Here is a 17,445-nt window from a genome sequence, read left to right as displayed (position 1 = left end):
CGATGACACGGCTCTCCTCTCATCTTCCATGGGTCGGGAGCTCGGTGTCGTCTATATGCAACGTGCATTGGACGACCTCGAGCGCTGGTACCTTGATTGGAAGATCCGAGTGAACCCGGATAAGACTCAGGCAATAACCATTGGAAGATTGAAATCTTCTCCGGCCAGGAAAGTGAGAATCTCTGGAAGGGAGATTAACTGGCAAGCGCGGGTAAAGTATCTCGGCCTTCTAATAGACCGTAGGCTCACATAATGTGCGTCAAATCTAAGATCGAGGGTCGGATAGCACGTCTGTACCCTCTGATAAATAGAAAATCAAAAATGAGTCTAAAAAACAAAATTACCATCTACAATACGATGTTCAAGTCTGTCATCATGTATGCTTCAGGCGTCTGGGGACAAGCGGCTCCGTCCAACATTTCCATTCTGGAAAGGTTACAAAACAAGCTAATAAGGATGATTGTGAATGCTCCTTGGTTCGTGCGGAATGAAGCCATCCGCAGAGATTTGCAGCTGCCTTCCATTCGGCAGTCCATCCAGTCGAGAAATCAAAGAGTTTTTGATGATGCAGGAACTCATGAAAACCTATTAGTCATGGAAGCTATGGATTATGCTATAGACGACCCCTCCCGATATAGAAGGACCCGACCCCATCCAGGCAGGGGTACATCGTGAAGGGCGGTACTGATGTCTGAGGACATTCATGCCGCCATACCATTTAACACCCATATCAGTTATGACCCGTTTGTCTTTCTGGCAAACATCAGTTAAAAGGGGAAGGGAGCCAGGCTTCAACCTGAATAAAATCAAGATGGATTTCGGCGATGTTCAGTTATGGAATTTCATTGACTTAAGGTCGAAGATGGCCATTATCTTGCACTAATGAGTGACTAATGAGCCCGAAACCGCTCTGCAAGTGTGCCCGTTTCAAAAATGAAGGTCGACTCTTTCAGTTGTATTGCCAATTGCATACCCAGGAAATTTTCTGTGAAGATTCCTGCACTGACACCTGTCGGATATAATCCAACACCCTTCGTGGTATTAGCCAGGGGAGTAGTTGTTTTCTGATAGGCGTCAGTCCATTCAACCTACTGTGTAGGTATATTCGAGACTGGCTTGAACGTTTAAAGTTCATTTCTTTAGATTTGCTTACTGCCAGTCATCAAGCAGAGCCCACTGACTAATAAGTAAGTTCCAAGAATAATCCATAACTGATGAATGGAAAGTCGTCAAAGGCCTGAAACTGTGCAGGTTGTGTCTGAAACGACATGGATTTCCCTGTAAATATCCAGTAAAATGTAATGAGAATGACTACCAACGGAAGCATCATCCACTTCATCATAAAAACTTTAAAAGTGTTCAACATAATTCATCATCCCAATCGAATGGAAACATAAGATCGGAAGTGAACGTTTATCATCAGAACTCTTCATTAAGTGTTCGTTTCAGAATATTGCCCGTTACCCTCAAGGATGGAGATAAAGAAGTAACAACGTTTCCCTTTTTGGATGAAGGATCATCAATATCGATGGTACATGAAGATATCGCCAAAGATCTCGACATACAAGGAAAAACGGAACCGTTGTGTCTAAAATGGACCGGTGAACAGAATCGTATTGAAAAGCACTCACGAAAGGTACTCCTTTCAATCATGTGTAATTTTACAGGTGTTGAGCTATTCAATAATCGTTCTGTATGAACAGTAAAATCCCTCAGCCTCCCGCAACAAACTCTAGAGATGGCAAAACTTACCGTTGATTACGACAACGTCAAGCCCGGTATATTGATTGGATTAGATAACTGGGACTTAGCTGTACCTACCACTTCGTGTCAAAGAGTGATGTGAAGGCCAACCTATCACTACTAAATGTAGATTGGGGTGGACAATATTTGCGCTGTTATCCAACCTTCAGTTAGGTGAACAGTTCATCAATTATCACATCTGCGAATGTGAAGACACCATAGTGAGTAATGAAGAATTTCACGACACAGTAAAGAAATGTTTCATGTCTTGAAATTAGAGCTACAAATACTATTTACTCCAAAGAACTCAAGAGAGCAGAATACATCATGCAGTTCACAATAGCTCAAGAGGAGACGGAGCCGGTTAAGCTTAATGATAGCCGTGGAATGGCTCTTTGAAGGCTGGAGTGTATAGAAAAAGGAATCAGGCATGTTCCAGAGTTGAGTATGAAAATAAATTTCTTCAACAAAAAAGGATATTTGAGAAAACTCACTAGAGGAAAATTGGCTCAGCAATTTGAAAGAGTTTGGTACTTGCCTATGTTTCCTGTTGTTTTGTATTTGATAAATGGACTGTCAAAAAAATAGGAGTTCGCTATCTCAAAGAGTGTTTGACCGGTTTTATAAAGTTGCCTTTCAATGGCCAGAGAATAATGATGAGAATTTATTACACGAGACTGTGTTTTCCTACCTTGGAATCGTTCTGCATCCAGATCCAACGTTGATTGAATTTCTTTTCTTAGAGAGGAAACTGGGCATAAACACAAGTGTTTATATGAATAACTATTATTATCGAAGTCTTGCACTTGTAGAGCGAAATTATTATTATCGAGGTAGATCACTTATCGAGAAGTTGACAACCGATTCAAAAAGGTATCTGTTCACTTCTGTGCGAGCCAGCCTTCTCCCAACATGGAACGCACAGTCGTTCTCACGATAATGAGAAAAAAAATATGGGAAAAAATAATCAGACAAACACAATATCTCCTAATTATATGAACACAAAAAAAAATGGAGGTGAAGACGGAACACCTGTTTTTAATCCGAACATACCTGGAAAGGACTGAATCACCGACAGTTAACGCAGTTTTTACAATATTTAGACGAAAAGTTTTCCTCAGTCGGGGAGTAATTTTAGAAATAATGGAAAAATAAAAAACGAAAGACCGCAAAAGAGATGACTGGAAACTGGAGAGTCAAGGTAGTAAATAGGGAGAAAGGGATGAAGAGAACTAGTAAAGGAATTTGAAAAGAGAGACTCAAACTACCATTTTCCAAGTTCACATATATCAACTCCTTACAAAATTCTGTGGTCAGAAAGTGTCGGTCACAAACAGCGTTGCCATATCCCCACCTCCCTATATCTATATGCCTACAAATCAGAATATAAGGTGATGTAATGACGCGCTACTGTTTGCTGAAATTTTACTTGTCAAACTTTCATGTAATAACTTGTTGTTCGCAGCTCTTCAGCTTTTTCGAAAACCGTTACTTCATAAGTAACTATTGAAGTTTTACTTCAGGATACATTAATCATCAACGCTAGAGCAAAAAGATAAGGATTTTATTTTAGATTTATGTTGTGGCTGGGGTTTCACAAACATTCATATTGATTTCCACATTCTATTTTTTCTGTCAACTTCAAACTTGTCTCTTCTTTCTATTTGGATCCCAGAACATCAGCCACTAATGCACATCGCTTCGCTCACAATGAGAAATCACTATGATCATGAGCCTCATGTTCGTAGTAGATTATTATAATAATTCACAGAGCCACCTATGAAGCATCCTGACTATTCGCAGTCTTATCAATCATGTGACGTGGCAGAATCTATACAAATTTAACTGTATCAATTTTCATCTATTGAGAACACTTTTTACACGCCAGAACAAAAATATTTTCTCTTGACGCGTGTTTTCCTCAGCAAGTTAGATCATCAGCAGATGACTCAAATCAATCAAACAATTAAATTGGAGCATTTTTATAAATCTGTCAGTACAATCACCTGCGACAATGAGAGTCATTGAATGAAGGTAACCCAATGAGTTCTTAGTTTTTTTCTACCCGGTTATATGTTAATGACAACCTGATATTTATCAGGTTTCTATCTGTAATTTTTACGTGAGAGAGTAAACAATGGACTGTTTGGTATAGGGCCTTTCTCGCTGTCCATTTAGGATAGTCAAATGTGCAATGGTCCATCTCAAAAGAGGACGATGCGAGTACTACGGAGAGGATGCGCAGCTCGTAGATGGAAGCATTCTACACCATTTGGATGCCGGAGAGACGTATACTTACCTCGGGGTGGAACAACGCCACTCAAAAGAGGTAATAGCAGTGAAGAACTCTTTCCGCGGCAAGTACAGCACAAACTTCGACAGATCTGGTCATCGGAACTGTCGGGGAAGAACAAAGTTGCTGCAACAAATATGCTTGTCGTTCCAATCTTACTCTACTCGTTTGGAGTAGTGAAATGGATTCGGGAGGAGCTGTATCAACTCGACGTAAAGACCCGAAAAATTATACATTTTTATAGAAGTTTGCATCCCAAATCGTCCGTTCCACGGTTGTACTTCCCCCGACAACAGGGAGGCCGTGGACTTTTGAGTTTGGAGGGTCTACATATCAGAATTGTGCTGGATATAACCTGTAAAGTCGTCAGGAGTTCGGATCCCCTTCTCTGCATGGTCCGTGGCCATGAGAGAGCAGGAATTGGAGCATTTCTCTTTAGGGCAGCTGCCCGTGCAGCTGATGAACTCTGTTTAGTTTTCGACACTGAACGAGGTGATCAGTGAGGTACCTGCCGCGAGGCGCCCGAGACACTCGGCCTATATCCATCGTCATAACGCGGCCCTAAGAGTTCTATATTACCATCTACGGCACTCTTACGGTATTGACGAGACACCGGTGTTGCCCTACGCTCCGGGAGATATTGAATCCGTTGTGGGGAATGAGAAGTGTCGAATTTATTGCAGCTATTCGTTCCCCACCCTAAGGCCTAATAAGCCTGATGTAGTTTTTCTCGACCACCAGAGCAAAACGAGTTTTCAGCTCCTGGTGAGACCAATATCGTCCGAAGAAAGGAGGAAAAACGGATTAAATATCGAGATTTTCTCTTCGAACTCCGCAGACTCTATCCAGATCACTCTGTCAAGATGGTTGTTCTGATTATTGGAGTCCTTGGTGGAATGATGTCCTCTCTACTCTCGAATCTTAAAATCATACCAGCTTGCCGCACCAAGGTAGAAATCTTAGTCAGACAGAGGCAGAAGGCTGCCATTCTTGGCTCAGTGCGCTTGCTCAGGGCACCTGATTTTCGGACCCAATGATCACTTACCCCACGGCACAGGGAGTGGTCGTTGGGTGATAATGCTGGCGCGCCCTTCCGAATGTATCGAGGCTTCGGGGGATAAGGCCTGACCAGCCCACACTACGGTGAAAATAATAATAATAATTCATAGGCAGGGATGGCCACTAATACCCTTAGCCTTTGGTGAGTTGCGCCACCACTTACCTGAGCAACTGGTTCAAAACCGGACCGGCAGCACTGGGCTAACCACCCGGTGGACCCAACACTTGGTTCCTAGTAATCGAGGAAGGAGCCCCCACAATCTACCCGCTCGGAGGGGTCAGAGGCAAGGTGGTGAGGCCCTTAACGATGACAACGGACGCTTTAAGTGGACGCATGAGCTAAGAGATAGCCTTATGCATTGCTACGAGAGTAGTGACCCCGTGCAAAGAGGGTACATGGCGAGATTGCATGCTCTGTGGTGTAAAACACATCCGGAGCATGCCGTCTTTTCCGCCCAAAATCTTAGAGATTTCGTATCCTATCTTCGGTGACAGAGCTATATAGTTCCTTCCCAGCCTGCTAACGAAGTAGTTGAAGTGACAGTTCTACCACCCGTTGGCATGGCTGGAGAGGAGACTCGCATCGTGCCACATGCCACCAATGAAGTCAATCAGAACACGCAGGGCGCTCCACAGAATTAGGCCCTTGAAGCCACAGAAACTGGCTTGTCTGGATGCGGAGGTTCATAGTGTTCTAACAGAAGAGGCTGACATCTGGCAAATCAACACCACCGTGTATCGTCCAATCGCTTTCCGAATCGGAAGGATGAGATCCCCGCCTTGCGGTTCGGAAGATTGAACGGCTCAGGGTACATGATTCACAGACCCAATGATCACTTACCCCACGGTGTGGGGAGTGGTCGTTGGTTCATAATGCTGGCGCGCCCTCTCGAATGTATCGGGGCTATGGGAGATAGGGCCTAACCAGCGTATACTTCGGTAAAAAAAATAATAATGATATAATATATTAAAGGGTATGCTTTACATTGTTCTGCAACATAAAAACATGAAATGCAACAACGTCAGACAGATTGTACAAACATTAAAAAGAAAAACCATCAGTATGCAGTATAAATAAAATCATCTTAATATAAAATGAAGTTAACAGTAATCCAGATATTCCAGAATTGAATATGATTCCAAGTCTATAAGGAAATCTTTCCCATATTTTATTAAATTGTTAAGGCCCTCACAGGATTTAATATTTTGTGGTAATTTATAGAAAAACTTAATTGATGCCTATGACGGATGCTTTTCTGTAAGTATTAGCCCACAAATAGGAAGACATGTATTTGCATTCCGCAAAGGGTAGGTATGATTTGATCCTTTTTTTGAATTCCAAATATATTCGAGATGCCACTACAAGATCCCAAGAATAATATACCTAATTTTGAGGAAGACTCAAAATTTGCTGCATATATGATTTTTATCGATTTTTTGTTAAGATATGTACCTACTAATAATCCTTACACTGTAGCAGATTTGTTTCAATTTTTTTCCTAAGTTTATAATGTGGGTATGCCACTGAAGATGCTCATTGATGTGTTTACCTAATAATGTTGTTGAGGTTTCTACTTTCATTTGATTATTTGCTGAGTGAACAGTTGTTGGTAACTCAATTCTTTGTTGAAGGGTTCTAAATAGAATCACCTTGTTTTTATCGGTGTTAAGAATAAGGCCATTTTTACAAAACCAGTGCTGTGTTTTTTCGACTAAATGGGATGATTTAGTGATTAAATTTCGATAGTTGCAGCTAGGAACCAGTAAATTTGTGTCATCGGCATAATTAGTGATAGTAGCCCCCTCGTTATTTCAAATATCTAAGATGTCGTTCATGAAAATTACAAATAGAATAGAACCTGTCACACTTCCCTGTGGAATGCCTATAGTATTTTCCCTGATATCAGACTTAAATATCTGTCCATTTTTTATAAATTTCGTTCTCTGTTGGCGATTTGATAAATGTGACTCAAACCATTTCAATACAGGCCCTCTAATTCCATATTTTTCAAGTTTGTGATAAGGCAGTCATATGCTTTAGAAAGGTCTAAGCATATTCCAAGAAGTATTTCCACATTTTCAAATAACTCGATAATGTTTGCAGTAAACTGTATAATTGCTGTGTCAATTAATCTTCCTTTATCCGTGTTGAGTTGGGTTTAAAAGTTTACAATGTTTCATTAAGATAATTAATCTATCACATATCGCCATTTCAAAAAGTTTAGAAAACAATGGCCTATTATTTTCCAACAATTCACAATCTCCTTTTTTGTATATTGGTGTTATGAGAGCTAGTTTTAATTGTTGAGGAAACATTCCATATTTGAATGTGTTATTCATTATATAGCAAATTATTTTGGGAATATCATCTAAACATATTTTCATCAGTGTTACTGGTATTTCGTCATCTCCACACGTGTGTTTGTTTTTTATAACAACAAACGTCACATTTTTTCGATCTTAAATTTTTTTGAAGTTATCAAAATGTACCAACTAAACTTGAAAATATAGTATTTATTTGAAAGAAATGAGTAAATTTTTTAAAAACTATCTGAATTATTTAAAAAAAAGGAGGTTGGCAAGACTGTGCCTTCCAAATTCGACATCAAGTATATCTGTATCTGTATCTGTAGAGTAGAGAGGGTGAGTGTAAGCCCACGCACTTAGGCCACATGTGACCCATTGTACATCCTCCCGAGGAGTTGTCCTCCTAGGTCGTCGTCCATCCTGTCCTTTCCAGGAAGGTGGACAGGTCGCTGGGAGACATCTCCTTTATATCGGCAGGTGTAGGCCAAGACTCGCCGAACACACACTCTCTTATTGACGATAACTCCGGGCACTCGCACAGGACATGCCTGACAGTCTCATCTTCCTGTTCACACATCCTGCATAGAGGTGTGTCCACTAGCCCCATATTATGTAGGTGTTTCCTTAGCTGACAGTGGCCAGTCAGAAATCCTACTGTAAGGCGTAGATTTTTCCTGGTCATCGCCAGATATTTCGTCGGCGCCAGCTTCCCAGGGTCGCCCAAGGTGATCCTGGCAAGATTACATCCTTCGATTTCATCCCATCTCTTTAGAGATTGAGCATGGGTGTAACTTTTGACTAGTTCCGCAATTGTCGAAGTCATCAGGCCGTGGGTGCCACTTGATCCTAAAATTCTTAGTCCAGCCGCTTCCTTGGCTAAAGAGTCGGCAATGCGATTACCTTTACTCCTGTCGTGCCCTTTAACCCACCTCAGGATAATGTTATTATCTACCGAGGCTTTGGCTAAATCTTGGTGACACTCTAGTGGTAGCCCTGAAGTAACACGGTGTCTGTTCAAGGCTAATAGTGCTTGTCTGCTATCAGTGCAGATTGTTATGTTTTTGCCAGAAATTCTTTTCTTGGTTATTTCTTTTGTGGCGATTGAGATACCAGCCAGTTCTGTTTGGACCAGGCTGGTATTTCTTCCCATTCCCCACTTAATCCTTAGGCTTAGTGATCTGGAGTACACTCCACATCCTGAGCCTTCTTTGGTTTTTGAGCCATCTGTATAAATCCGTATTGCATTTGTAGCATCTGACTCTGTGTTCTGCTTAATTTGTATTTTGTAGGGTTTATTAAACACAAACCTGGATTCAATTGCATCACTTGTTGCCTGCAGCAGAGGTTGCGCAGTAAGCGCTTCCCGCCATAGGCCCAGCCTTAATCGACCCATTCCTACTTCTAGGTTTTCACCAGCCGTGTGCAATCGTACCATGGCCATTAACGCAACCTCCTTAACGTACAGATCCAGAGGGGTCAGACCCGTGATTAATTCCATTGCCGCGGTTGGTGTTGTTCTCATGGCTCCTGTGATGTTTAAACAAGCCAGTCGCTGTATTTGATATAATTTTTGGATGGCCGTTGCTTGTGGAACTTTCGGTCCCCATGCAATGGCTCCATACGTTAACATAGGTCTTATTATTGCAGTGTAGATCCAGGCGACTACACGGGGTGAAAGACCCCATGCGCGTCCCACTGTCCTCCGACATTGCTCATAAGCCACGTATGCTCTTTTTGCTCTACTCTGTAGATGAGAGTTCCATGTTAGCTTCTTGTCGAGGATAGTACCAAGGTATTTCACCTCTTCAGAGAAGTTTAGTTGGCTTTTGAAGATTTCGGGAGGTTTTAAGCCCGTTAAACTTCTTTTCCTGGTGAAAAGGACCATCTCAGTCTTCTTGGGATTGATCGACAGTGAGTGTTCCTTACACCATGTTTCTATCAATTTGAGCCCATCCTGCGCTCTATCGCACAGTGTGTTTACAAATTTGCCGGTCTGCAAGATAACTATGTCATCTGCGTATGCAATTGTGTAGAATCCATTTTTGTTAAGGTGATTAATTAGGGTATCCAGAACTATGTTCCAGAGAAGGGGTGATAAGACCCCTCCCTGTGGACATCCCCTCATGACCAGTCCTTTTACTGTGATGTCTTCTACATTATCACAAGTATATTTATCATATCTCTTTTCTTAGGTAAAGACGAAAGGGACGATTTGCTGTCACAAGATGAAAAAGAAACTTTGTCCAAAATAGATCTTGTAGAGGAAAGTTTAGGAGAATCTGGAGCTTGATGTTGCCAGAAGGAAAGTATGTCCATACTACAAATTGTTACGCCCAATTAATTCATCCGTTTATGTTAGTGATTGAAATACAATGATGTTATTTATTTATTCCTGTAAAAATATATTTTATGTACACATAGGTATAGAAGTTTAAAAAGATATTAATGAAGAGACCGCTGAATTTAATATATTTTAAAATTTTATTAAATCTAGTATAATTCTGATACTATCTTAAGTTTCATGAAAATGATATTATTCATCTCAGATATTTGAAAATTCTACACGGTAAAATTTCAGATAGGCTGTACCTGCCGATTTTGTGAAAAAAAATTATGTGTACTCACGTATTTTGATGTGTGAAATACAAATCCGAAAGAAAAAATCAGTACTACCTGAGCTACTACATCTAAAAGAAAATCATAGCTCTGCATATAATATCAATAATGGGAAATATTTTGTGCTTGGTTTAAAAACTTTTATGTAATGAAATTTTTTAACAATAGTCAAAACAACTAGAAGTCAGAATTTCTCTGTTTAAAAAAAATCTGTTTTTCCGTTAACCAGCTGTCGCACCCCTACGAACAACAACCCTCAGAAGTCGAAACTTGTGCGACTTCTGAGGGTCTTACCTTTTGACGTGTGATTCTAACAGAATTTCTCTCAATGATGAATTAAATAATGTTAGTTATAATAATAATAATAATTTCTTTATTTTCACAAATTGGTTTGCACATCAACAGTGATAATGCAAATAAAAAAGAGAAAATCATCAATAAATTCAAGTAGAGAAATGATATAAAAAAATGTATATACATATGAAATGACATATGAATGAATACAATAATTTCAAATTTTTTGATAATTTTTTCACAGCCCACATTTCGTTTACCCCTCTTTGTAGTGGTATTCTTTTAAATAGTAATGATAGGCTTAGTAATGCTACAGTTGAAAGATAGTTCGGTATTGTAACAAGGACTCTTGCTAAGGAAGGCAAAAATGTAGTCTAATTATCAGGAAAATTAGAAAATATGTATTATTTACGTTGGATGCACCTAGGTTGCATAATTTCAGATCTGTTCCTGTAAAAATTTTTGCCTCAGATCTGTGCGATTTAAAATCGTCTTAATTCTAAAAATTGAAGCTTGAGCCTAATACTGTTGTTTCAAGTGATAGAGTGAAGCCTAGAATACCTTCATTGTAGGCTTAAGCTTCAATTTTTAGGATGTATTATTTACTTTCAAAGAATATCATGTTTGTATTTCCAAAACAAAATGTTGCAGAACTCAAATTGAATATCTTAATAAGGGACTTGCTTCCCAAAAAAATTTGGCAAAAAAAGGGCTTCGAAATAACTTTTTAAGAACATCACTCAAACAGCCATTTGATAATTCTCAATCACAACAGTCAAGAAATTTCAATCCAGATTGTTGCATTTATTGTAAAAGGAGACAGTTGGAATTCCAAGCTGATTGAGTGCAATGAGATGGTTGGTTTCAATGAGTATGTATCGAACACCTTCAGACACCTTTGAATGATAATTTTTTTTGTGAATTGTGTATATTTATATATATTCACGTAGATACGCCTACACCCCATATGGGTGTAAAATGAGAAAATGAGAACAATACTCCAAAGGTCTGATCTGAGCTTTATAAAGCATCAAAAGTTGCTGAGGTATGTACAGTTTTCTGGTTCGGAACAGTGTTCCAAGCTTTTGAGAAGCAGCCTTTGGAATTCCAGCGACATGATTGTGCCAAGACATATTGGTGTCCATTTTAACTCGTGACAAACTTATCGAAGCAGAAAGCGAAATTGTGTGCCCTGACATTATTATATACGGTTCGAACACATTTATCTTTTTGGAGAAAATCGAGGCTTGGGTTTTAGTGGCATTGAATGGGGAATGTTCCTCCTGACGAAAATCAAGTAGTTTTCATAAAAGAGTTCTAAAACAACGCATTTTAAACTCATCATTTCAACCTTTTTCTTTAAAAAATTATTTAAATACTTAAAAAAGAGAAATGAAATAATGCATTCAACATTTAAAGGGATTCGTTTTTATTTCACCATTTGGCAACATCGGTTATAGCTAATAAAGGACAATGAATCTGTTACCTGTAAGAGACAAACAAAGATGACATATTTCAGAGGCGTGCTGTTCTGTTTACTTATGTTCCGAGACATTCTGTGACATATGACATTTTGTGCACCTAACCTATCTTCCTCTATATAAATAAATAACAAAACAACTGTTGTTTATGTGGCTTGTGAAGGCGGTATTGAACTATAATTTATATTTCGTCTCAATTGTTGATTTATTAAAATAATTTTCCTTTTTTAAAGTAGAATATCTAGGTACGTAGAAATTATTTCAACTTGTTGCTGTTGCCAATATGTGAATTAGAAAAAAATTCCTTTAAAAATTAAAACCCAACATTTGAAACATCAATTTGAATACTTTTCGAAGTGAATTTGAAAAACTCATGAATTAAACTCAACTTCATTTTGTTCAAACTTGCATTTGCTGTAATAACCCAAATTGAGGAACATTCCCCATTGAACCTGATTACTTTCACCTCAATTCGAAATCACTTCTAGATCCTCGTTAAGATATGCAACCTGCTGCCGGTGAAGATGTGCATCCGCAGCCGATGTCCTGGAGTACAAATGAAATGAGGAAACGCCAGTAAAGCAATATATTGGATTCTCCGACGGACACTTGCAAGGAACGTTCTTTCAGTAAGCTGGAGAGCCACACAAAAATGATCCGACAAGTCATATCATCAAAGTTTGGCCAGCAAACTCTCATGCCTCATATGAAGCATTAACCAGCAACAAGTGTGATTTCTCTGGTTTAACACCTAATTCATTCGGAATATCAGTTCATTGCTGGATTTCCAGATGGGTTAATAGATAATGATGGCTTGGTTGAGTTTAAATACCTATACTTATTCATGTAGAAATTCCAATCTCAATGAGGCATGCTTTCTTGGTAAAATAACCTGCGATAAAAGAGTTACGGATTTTTTTTGAAAAATCATAAATATCAATATCACATTCAAGGACTTCTTGAAATAACTGACAAGTTTTGATGTGATTTGGTAATTTGGACTTTTAAGGGTATTGAAGTAGAACAGATGTAAAGAAGTAAACAGTTTTTTTGTATTAAAATGTTTTTGGAGGAAATGTTTCCTAATTAAAAAATATTTTTTCATTTTATCATGCTTCCGGTTCTCTCAGGGGCAGTAGTCACACCTAGATTTATTACATAACCTGTTGATCTGACTATGTCACCAAATGGACTAGTCTCTGCTTCAGAATATTATGAAAACATTGAAAGAAATTACTATATTTCCCTAATAGTTTCAATTGTGAAATGAAACAAATTACAAATAAAGATTTTGAATTATTATCTGGGAAAGATAGGCTGACAAATTTCAAGCTGGCTATCAGAATATTCTTGTTTGCCAATGGAAAGAAACATTCTTCTGTTATAGTATTTCCAATTATCCAAAATTATTCAGATTACTCAGATAATTCAAGTCCTCATCATTTTTGCTTGGCGCGTGTGGATATCAAAGTAAAAAATAATTTTTTTTAACCATTTCGGAAGTACTAAAACTGACATTTCTATATAAGTATTTGATTTATATTTTGAAATATTATAACACAGTGGATACTGATAACTGGTCATTGGAAATTAAAGAACACGATAAAAAAGTGGATTCAACTGTGGGGTGTTCATTATATATTTTATAGAAGTAAATTGAATTTACAACTTGTAGTTCTTATCATTATCAAATGTTTTAAATTTCATCGTTCATAAATGTATGAAATTGTATTTTTCAATAAAAACATTATACTCTTTTCTTTTTATTCAGTTGGGAACTAATGGGTATAAATAAGATTAGAATTAAAAAATAATTAAAATGTTTCCCTCGATAACTTTATAATTACACGAGTAGGTAAATGTTATTAATTTAATACATACTGAATTATTGAAAAAAAATATTTATAACCTAATAGTTATAAAAATGCAAATTATTTAGAATTATATATTTATCAAGAAATTATAAACTTCATACGGCGTTTTTAACTTGGATTACAGGTTGACCTATATATTTAAACACTGCGCGGGCTCTGCCCTCTATCTCGAAAATGGTTCAAGATATAAAAAAATATTTAATAGTAGAAAATTTAATTCTCTATAATATTTATAATGAATACAAATAGCATAGTAAACGAGATATTTGCAATAAATGTGTTAAAAATCGATTTTTGTTCACCTTTAACCTTGGACTATCTGTAGTGGCGGACACCCTATGATAAGTAGGTTATAAGACAAGTTTTAGGGTGTCAAAAATAAAGGTTTAGGTATATAAGTTCATAGCTGACTATCTCAAATTCCGAGGTGAAACCCCTAATATTCCTGGTGCAGTAGAAGAAAGTGTTCTTTATTTTATTCAATGTTTATATAAAAGTAGTTGTTTCCATTTTTTTTTTCTTTCGCGTAATTTCAAATTCAGGTATATGAGAGTAGTGGTTTCGAAAACACTTTTTCTTCCAGTTTGTCTCTGAAAGTCAATTCTTTGTATGATCTACATATATACATCTTTGTAAAAGGTTGACTTTGAAATTAATTCATTTCTTCTTTTCTTTGGTAAATTCTCACATTTTTTGTTCAAAGATGGAGAAGTAAAAAGCCCAAATTATTCCCAAATCACAAATGTTATTCACACTAATGATCTTCCTCACTACTGAATATAAGATTCTGAATGTGACTATTGTAACCTTGGAATAGTTATGAAGTTCATTCATTCTTGCTTTGGTTACATGTAAAACATTCAACATTCATACTTAACCACAGTAAAAAGCTAAAGACCTTTACTGCGACTTAACCTTATATTTGAACTTATCCTGTGCTGCCAACTCTACAGTTCAATACAGCACTGCCAGTTGTCAGAATTGTCACAACTATAATTTTTGTTTATATTTTAACATTTTCATTATTGTATCGTCCTTTGAGAATTAGTTTCATTCATTTGAAAGTTGTAGATACCTATAACAATAAAATTGGAATTCTTTGGAAATATTGAACGGATATTTGAAACGGATCCAAGAGCTCAACAAAACGCACTAAATAAAATAGAACTGGCGATTGTGAAACTGAATGACGTGAACATAAAACGCCTTGAATCATAAAAATTCCTTTTAAAATTCTAACATTCCAACGATCCCAACCTCTAACAGCTATTTAAAAGTGTTTGGGATCGATCGAAATGACGTGTAAAATGAGAAATTTAAGTGTAAACAGATCTTTTTGTGGTTATTGATATTTTTATCCGTTTAACGGAAATTGTGTTTTGTTCGTGACAACCCTGATTGCATTGTTTATTCCGCGATTTTAACCTAGATCTTAATAAAATGCACCCGAGTAGGCGGAGAAAGAAGCGTACCAGCTATGGAATAAGGACAGTGGAAGTGATGAGGGGGCCTAATGGATTTGGATTCACGATATCCGGACAGCACCCATGCATTATAAAATGTATTGTCAGTAATTCCCCAGCAGACCAGTCTGGTATACGCGCTGGAGACTTCCTTATTTCAGTGAATGGATTGTCTGTTTCGAAGATGGCACACGACGCGGTCGTTAGCCTTATTGGGAACTGTATCGGGCCTATAAAAATGACCATAGCTGAGAATTACTACTCAGATAGTAGTGACGAAGAGTGTGGTCGAATGGCTAATGTTCGAAAACCCAAACATACTCACAAACCTAGACCAAGACTTCACAAACAGGACCATGGCAGAGCTGAAATGGACGTGAATGACAACAGTTTGGTAAACATGCAAGAATCCATCCTGAAACAAGTCACCAAAGACTCACGACTCAACGGGAGCCATTGTGTTTATTTGAATAACTCTTCCACGAACCCTGTTGAGGAAGAGGCTGGGCCGGTAGAATACAAAGCTTTGGTTGGATACTTAGGAACAATCGAAATGCCCAAACAGCTGTTGCCCAATTCCAGGCTACAGACGGTTTGCAGCTGCATAAAGAAGTTACGGCAAGAAAAAAGAACTCCCACCGCAGTTTTAATGACTATATTGCCAACTTGCCTTACATTGAAAAATGCTGCTAATCACATTCTTGCATTATACCCTACTAACCGTGTTGTTTACGTTGGCTCAACTGCAGACCGTGAATCTAGATATTTCGGGTTGGTAACCAGCGCTGTTTGTGACATGAGGAGTACTGAGGCTTTAGGTAAACAGTGCAGTAATAGTTCATGGCACACAAAACCAAACAATCTTGATAATTCGATTGCTATTTCAAATAGCTGCCATGTTTTCGTGACGGATCCGAAGATCGTTGATCATAATCTACACCAGAAGAAGGCTGAGACTTTCAGAATCAACTGTACGCCTAATGATGTTACGGGATACTGCCTGGAGTTTCCTTGCAGCTCTCTCTACATTGTCAGCCTTATACAAAACATGTACCAACTACAAAATAATGACAAGGTTATTGAAAACCACGGTCCTGTTATGGCAAATTCCCCTCAGCCAAGCGCCTCAAGTAACTCTGATTCTGGCATTGGCTTCAGAGATGATTGCGGAAATATCAGCGATCGAATATTAGTAGTAGAGTTTCCAACTCAGCGACCTTTACCTTTTTCAGGCGTAAATAACAGACCGACTGGGATAGATGCTTCTAGTGTGCCTCTCAATAGTTTAGATCGACCTTCAAGTAACGACCAACTGTTTTCCATTCGTCAGAACAGTCTTGCTTTAAATAAAATGGCTACCACTGATAAGAGTGTAGATAAGTATTCTAACAACCTCAGCAATATAAGAGCTTGTGAAAGTGTTGAAAATTCTACAGGGATAGTCGATTCAAAAAGTGATAGGTTGCTGAGCCGAAATGATAATTCAAAGAGGCTGACATGTCGGGTGATGCCTGCTTTAAATGTACTGCCAAACCAGACTTTCAACATTGAGAAGCAAGGTGATGGTGAAATAAATGGGCATGGGTACACAGAACGACCTGTTGATGTTCCAGACTCAAGCCCTAGTAAAAAATCCTATGAGTGCATATCTTTACATTCTTTACAGAATGATATTGACTTAAAAAGTGGTTCTATAGACAACATTTCCTCTCAAAGTTCCAAAAGTAGCGAGTTTTTCAACTTGCTCAACATATTCAAAGTGCCCTTTGAAAGTAGGAAATCCAAAAAACAATTGAAAATGAGTAGTATGGACAATTTGGACAAATACAGTGAGAACATTATGAACTATAAGTTGAGCCCAAAAGTATTTGGGCTGTCGAAACCAACATACAGTTGTGAAGACTTGAAAAATTATGAAATTGTTGATAAGAGTGCTTATGGCAGTTTAAAAGATTTGTGGAGCCCATGCGATCAACAAATTGACCGAAATCTGGCTCAGAGTGAACCTGATGTTAGGGTTTTTAATAATTTGGTAAGTTTAACTGAAATTTTACGTAAAGCTTGATATTACCATTTTTTTTGCTTTCATTGAAGTATATAAATAATAAATCTTGCTTTATAAAAACTATTTAGCTAATGCATGAATACCAAACCAAGTAGGTAGCTATAGAATTTCAGAAAACAATTTATAACATTCCTCTATGATTATTCAATTTACACCTATCAGCATTACCTTTCTGATCAGATTCAAAGTCGGTTCAGTAGTTTCATTATTAATTATTGACTAGAGTTACACCACGATAAAAAAACTGTGA

The 17,445-nt window shown here is 37.9% G+C and overlaps 2 protein-coding genes across 6 annotated transcripts in view; both read left to right on the top strand.

Annotated features, from left to right (window-relative positions):
- LOC111504437 (uncharacterized) overlaps positions 1–13,550 on the top strand; it is a 60,708-nt gene extending 47,158 nt beyond the window's left edge. For 2 of the 3 annotated variants that reach the window (XM_074186057.1, XM_074186059.1), the window contains exon 7: positions 9,595–9,891. In XM_074186057.1, the coding sequence (XP_074042158.1) occupies positions 9,595–9,692 (98 nt within the window). In that variant the 3' untranslated portion in view covers positions 9,693–9,891. Of the gene's footprint in view, positions 1–9,594; positions 9,892–12,281 lie in introns of those variants that run through there. The other variant, XM_074186058.1, reaches the window with a different exon arrangement.
- Positions 13,551–14,737: 1,187 nt separating this feature from the next.
- Positions 14,738–17,445, top strand: part of loco (regulator of G protein signaling family member locomotion defects) — a 94,133-nt gene continuing 91,425 nt past the window's right edge. The window contains exon 1 of one of the 3 annotated variants that reach the window (XM_074186056.1): positions 14,738–17,162. In XM_074186056.1, the coding sequence (XP_074042157.1) occupies positions 15,108–17,162 (2,055 nt within the window). In that variant the 5' untranslated portion in view covers positions 14,738–15,107. The remainder of the gene's footprint in view (positions 17,163–17,445) is intronic. The other 2 variants (XM_023158989.2, XM_023158993.2) reach the window with 2 other exon arrangements.

The sequence above is a fragment of the Leptinotarsa decemlineata genome, unplaced genomic scaffold (genome assembly GCF_025532065.1).
Source record: "Leptinotarsa decemlineata unplaced genomic scaffold, Ldec_3_MD MMD2_tig00078422_RagTag_RagTag, whole genome shotgun sequence".
NCBI lineage: Eukaryota > Metazoa > Arthropoda > Insecta > Coleoptera > Chrysomelidae > Leptinotarsa > Leptinotarsa decemlineata.
The sequence above is the reverse complement of the archived record's forward strand: the minus strand, read 5'-3'. Positions and strand labels throughout refer to the sequence as shown.